This window comes from Lethenteron reissneri, unplaced genomic scaffold (genome assembly GCF_015708825.2).
Source record: "Lethenteron reissneri isolate LAM-NWPU_2019-01 unplaced genomic scaffold, ASM1570882v1 scaffold_1434, whole genome shotgun sequence".
NCBI lineage: Eukaryota > Metazoa > Chordata > Hyperoartia > Petromyzontiformes > Petromyzontidae > Lethenteron > Lethenteron reissneri.
The window spans coordinates 8,989-15,000 of NW_026891151.1; the positions used below are offsets into that span (position 1 = coordinate 8,989).

A 6,012-nucleotide genomic window follows, 5' to 3' on the forward strand; every position below is an offset into this window, starting at 1 on the left:
TCTCGCTATTGATTATGCATCGTCAATTTTTCCATTTTCCGGTCACAATTTCATTTACACAACTTAAAATATCCGAATAAAAAAATTACAACGAACACTTCTTCCCCCCCCATCACCTGCTTCCCCACGTCGTCGTTTTCAAATCCTTGATATTAAGTTCACTTGCTTGCTTGCTTAGGACCGTGCAAATCTTTCGGTCGTTTTTTAACCCACTTCCCGTGATCCAATCGAGATGACATTTTGCACACAGACTCGTTGTGCGTGACAATTAATGTTCGTGACATTTTTTTTCCCAAAATTTTGTTTTTACGGGTTATACTTGTTATCAAGCGTTGCCTTATTCCTGCTCGACCCTCTCCCCCCTTCGTCTCCCCGCAATTCCGACTCCTCGGCCGGCGCCGTCCACGCACACAGCTCGTGCCCCGGCTCGCCCCGACCCGGACAAATGGATCCTCTCGGCGCCGCCCTCGTCTGCCTGTGCTGCGCCGTCACCGCCGCCGCCTCCGCCCGCCGCTCGCCGCCGGCGCCCCCGCGCTACTCGGTCCGCGAAGAGGAGCCGCCGGGCACGCTGGTGGGGAACCTGGCCCGCGACCTGGGCCTCACCGCCGAGCAATTCCGCGCTCGCCGATTCCAAGCGCTGCGGGGCACCAACGGCTCCGACTACCTCGCCGTGAGCGCCGACGTCGGCGATGTGCGGGTGAGCCGGCGCCTCGACCGCGAGGCCGCGTGCCGCCGGGCGAGCGCCGCTGGCTCGGGCTGCTCCCTGCTGCTCGGCGCCGTCCTGGAGCGGCCCGCCGAGCTGGTGCGCGTCGTCGTCGACGTGCTGGACGTCAACGACCACGCGCCGTGCTTCCCGGCCGAGAGCGCCCTCCTCGAGGTCGCCGAGAGCGCCGCGGTCGGCACGCGCTTCGCGCTGGACGGCGCCCGCGACCCCGACGCCGGCGCCAACGCGCTGCGGGGCTACGCCATGGAGCCCGACGACGGCGCCTTCGCCCTGGAGACGCGCGACGGCGGCGGCGGCGCTTTGTCGCCCGTGCTGGTGGTGCGCCGCGCCCTGGACCGCGAGCGCCGGGCCACGCACGAGTACGTGCTCACCGCGCTGGACGGGGGCCGCCCGCCGCTCAGCGGCACGGTCCTGCTCACCGTGCGCCTCCTCGACGCCAACGACAACGCGCCCGCCTTCGAGCGGCCCGTGTACCGGGCGCTGGTGCCCGAGGACGCGCCGGCGGGCACGCTGGTCGTGCGGCTCCACGCGTCGGACCCGGACGATGGCGCCAACGGGGAGGTGGAGTACGCGGCGATGCTGGGGGCGCGCGAGACGGCGCACGACCTCTTCGCGGTGGACTCGCGCTCGGGCCTAGTCACCCTCGTGGGGGCCCTGGACCACGAGGAGGCCGACTCCCACGAGATGCACGTGCGGGCGCGCGACCGGGGGCCAGACTCCGTCCCCGCTTACGCCACGGTGCTGGTGCGCGTCCTGGACGTGAACGACAACGCGCCCGTCGTGCGGCTGCTCGGCCCGACCGGCGACGCCTCGGCGGACTCCGCGGCCGCCGTCGTCGGCGTGTCCCGGGGGGCGCCAACGGGCGCGTGACCTGCACGCTCGAGGGCGCGTCGGCCGCGGGGCCCGGCGTGGCGCCGCCGTTCGCGCTCCGCGCCTGGGACGGGGGGGGCGAGGTGTACGCGCTGGCGACGGCGACGCGGCTGGACCGCGGGGCGACCGCCACCGCCGAGTACAACCTGACGGTGGTGGCGCGGGACGACGGAGCGCCGCCGCTCGTGTCGGTCAAGACGTTGACGGTGCGCGTCACGGACGCGCGCCCCGAGGGCCGGCTCCTGGACGACGGCGACAACGGGGACGACGGTGGGGACGGGGACAACGGCTTCGCGACGCCGTTCGTCGCGGTCATGGCGCTGGCCGCGGCATCGTGCGTCCTGAACGTGGCTGCGGTGGCGGTGGTGCTGCGCTGCAAGCGGGAGAACAAGGAGCTACGCACCTACCGCTGCGGCGCGGCCGCCCGGGCCAGGACGCCGGCGCGTGACGAGCCGGGGGCGGCCGCCCGCTCCGGCGGCGAGGCGGCATCCGCCACCGCGCCCAACGCCTACGAGGACAAGTCCTTCCTGCCCTCGGAGGCGGCGGGCGCGGCAACGCCGGCGCTTGGCAAGCCCCTGCGTTGCCACCCTCTCCGCCGTGTGCCTGGCCGGCACGACCTCACGCAGGTAGGCGACGCGCCGATGCGAGACGGCCCCCTTTTGAAAATGACCGCACGGGCCCGGGGAGGCCCGCCAAGCACTCCCCGCTGAACTTTCACTGCCGCGGCAATCACTTAAGAAATCTTGAGAATCAATCATCCGTCACGGTTCATCATCCGCCCTCCTCCACCAAGTGTGTGTTACGCACGTTGCGGCGTGCGCGGGGAGGGGGGAATGACGTGTTTTTTTCCACGCATATCTCCGTAGACTGTCCGCGAAATTAAATTGCAATCAAGTATAAAATATAGGCGCATTGTGTACGATTGAGTTTGCCGAAATTTCATCTGCATGCATTTTACTCCGGTTATCACTTATAATGTAAAGCAACTGATTTAAAGCTTTCGTGACTGCAGGGATTCATCTTCTTGGTTCTTTCGCTAAAGTCACGTAGAAGGGAAGTAATAAAATAATATTCTTTTATTTTTATTATTTTATTACTTCCCTTCTACGTGACTTTACCGAAAGAACCAAGAAGATAAAGCTAATGAATCGGAGAGGTTCATGGTTCGACCTCTACGCAAACCAGCGTCCCTCAATCAGCAGCACGAAGGGGGGGTGGGTGGGTTCCCACGCGTACCTGGGATCTGCTGGTGGCAGATGCTTAAGAGACTCAGAGAAGCGGATACAATGAGGAGGCACATTCGAAGGTACGAATCGTGGTGCCACGCGTATTAAACGCTCGCTGAGATCCGAGCACTCCTTTTGGCGAGCTTAATATACGTGTAATAATGGTCATTGAGGCGACTCCTGGAATCTGGTCTTTATTTCACTTTTTATAAACAGCTTTCCTTCACGCTGTTGACAGGCAGCGTGAGAGGGACAGATAGAGAGAGAGAGAGACGCACTGCCACGTGGCAACCCGGAGCCCCGCTCCCGCGTGGCCCCCTTCCTCCGTTCGTTCCCGTTCTGACCACGTGTCGTTAGTCTGCACCCCTATTTAATACCCGGGTCACGTGGTACGTTTCCACCAAACCTGGTTAGCCTCCGTGGAATCTTCCAGACTCCATCGTAGGCTCCCGGGACCACGCCCCTGACTCGTCTCCCCATTGGCTGTGGCTAAAGCCAGCAGGGCCAATCATCTCCTTACAGCTGTCACCTTTCCATGACGTCAGGGCCACGCCCCCAGGCTTCCCCCCATTGGCTGTGGACCAGGACCGGCAGAGCCAATCATCGTGACGAGTTGTGACACGTCAGTGATCCGGATATATCCTCACATTACATACGTTTAAAGAACAGGAAACACGTGGTACCAGCGAAGACCCTTCTTCAAACGTGCGAGCGTGCGTGCGTGCGAGCGTGCGTGCGTGCGAGCGTACGTGCGTGCGAGCGTGCGTGCGAGCGTGCGTGCGTGCGAGCGTGCGAGCGTGCGTGCGTGCGTGCGAGCGTGCGCTCTCTGCACAAGGGGTTCAGAGTCTGCGTGCCCATTCGTGGACAGACGTCGGGCGCTGACGTCGGCACAATGACCCTGCTGCGTACGGATTGCTCCTGTTACTAAACAAAACGGTGAATGTTGCAATCTTCCGTGGTGAGAATGGAAGTGAAGAAAATGTCACGCGCTGGCGATATACAAAACTAACAGATTTAACGTGCACATACGCGGCGCTTGCCCGCACGCGATCGTGAGTTCGAAGTGCGTGAGTTCGAAGTGCGTGAATGACGGTGGCGTGCCCCCGTTGATCTTTTGCAGGGCAACGACAATTTCAATCGACAGCAGCAGCAGCAGTCGTCTAGAAGGTGAGCGTTTACCACGTCACACACACGAACCCTTCATTTGTTCAGCATCCGGCCTCGAAATCAAACTCTTAGGTTTTTTTTTTTCCCCGGTAAAGTCACGTGGGTAAAAAATTAAATTAAAAGTTAATAAAAGTAATAATGGAAATAAAATAAAATAATAAATCACGACGTTTCGGAGGCAACACAAGTCTCCGTCATCAGGTGGGACCGTCACAGCTAAAAATTACTGCATCAAAATCAAGTTCCGTTTTGCGCCGGTAATTTGCAGGCTGAGCGGATGTCGTGACTTTGCGGTGCATTTAGACAACAACAACAACATTTAGACAACAACAACAACAACATCTAGACAACAACATCTAGACAACAACATTTAGACAACAACAACAACAACACCCCATGGGAGAGGAGCAGTGGGAAGGCGGTGTTGTGCGTTGGCAGAATCCCGTGCTCTGAGGCAGAGGTCACAACCGCGTACCCGATACCCGTACCCTACCCGATACCCGTACCCTACCCGATACCCGGCTACCCGTGACCGGCCGGGTATGGGTAGAACGTGAGTCACTGGTGAGTCACCGCTTGTCACTCATTTCCCAACGTCTTGTCTCTTCTCACAATTCAAGTTCCTAGAATCAACCCACCCGCGCCTACAACATGGCTTCATCCCAGAGGTCGCAATCAGGTACCCGATACCCGTACCCAGCCAGGTACGGGTAGGGTACAGGTACGGCCGGGTACGGGTACCCGTTTGCGACCCTGGTGCGGCCGGGTACGGGTAAGGAATCAAAACCCGTTTGCGACCTCTGCTCTGAGGTGGCCATATTTCCTGGCAAATGCTAAAACAGTTGGGATGCGGCGAGTGTTCAATTAAATGCCGGTTGTGGGAAATCCAAAATGTAAAAAAGAATTCCAATGCTGACCAGTCTGTATAATTAACGCTCGGTCACTATCGCCTTCAGTGAGAAACTTTGAAAGCTCAGCATGTCGGCCTTGGCTAAATGTCATCCGGAGCCATGTTGGCACAATGTGTGTGTCTATTCACATCAGAAGAATGTACGGCGTTTATTTTTCAGAGAATAAAATAAAACTCGGCAGGCACACGCACAGCCCGTAGCGTCTCAAAATATCCTTTAGCTGATAAACAACTCGCTCCTAATACGGCACGCGACGGCGTTTTGAAAGGATTTGGGGGAGTCTCGCTCCAGAAATCTCTGCACGCGCTTGGGCACTCAAGCTCTTTGTAAGCTTGCAGCGGCACCCGTCAGAGCCAGTCCACAATCCCCCTTGTGCAGAGAGCTGGCGCTCTTTCACACTCTTTGGTTACGTAGTTAAAAAATTAAATAAAAATTCCGCCCCCCCCCCCCCCCGTTTTAACTCACTGGCCATCTTCTGCATCATAAGAAATGATGTTACCAGCTTGTCCCCCCCCCCACCCACCCTGGCTCCTCCCCCCCACCAGCTTGTCCCCCCCCCCACCCACGACCCACCCTGGCCCCTCCCCCCCACCAGCTTGTCCCCCCCACCCACGGCCCCCCCTGGCCCCCCTCAGGCTGTATATAATCTCGTGTCTCTTAGAGTTGTCTTCACTTGATGCAGTAATTCTGCTGTGACGATTCCACCTGAAGACGGAAGCTCGTGTTGCCTCCGAAACGATTCAATTTAGTTGTTTTTAAATCCTTTATATTAAGTTGACTTGCTTGCTTGCGCGCTTACGACCGTGCAAATCTTTCGGTCGTTTTTTAACCCACTTCCCGTGATCCAGTCGAGCTGACATTTTGCACACAGACTCGTTGTGCGTGACGCTTGATTTTCGTGAAAAAATTTTTTCCAAAATTTTATACTTTATAGGAAAAAAAAAATTCATATTTAATTTAAAATAGCAATGTGATAAAAATGAAACTCTTACTCAAGAAAAACAGAAATGAATAATAAAATATAACCGATGCCACGCATATAAAGGATTTATAGTGAAAAACTTTGTTTTTACGGGTAAATTTTTTTTCCCATTTATTTTATTCTTTAACTACG

The 6,012-nt window shown here is 57.5% G+C and overlaps 1 protein-coding gene across 1 annotated transcript in view; it reads left to right on the plus strand.

The window, feature by feature from the left end:
• The first annotated feature begins 445 nt into the window (after positions 1–445).
• LOC133362326 (protocadherin-19-like) overlaps positions 446–6,012 on the plus strand; it is a 7,280-nt gene continuing 1,713 nt past the window's right edge. Inside the window, 3 exon segments of the mRNA XM_061581255.1 lie at positions 446–1,568; positions 1,571–2,220; positions 3,941–3,987. Of these exon segments, the coding sequence (XP_061437239.1) occupies positions 446–1,568; positions 1,571–2,220; positions 3,941–3,987 (1,820 nt within the window).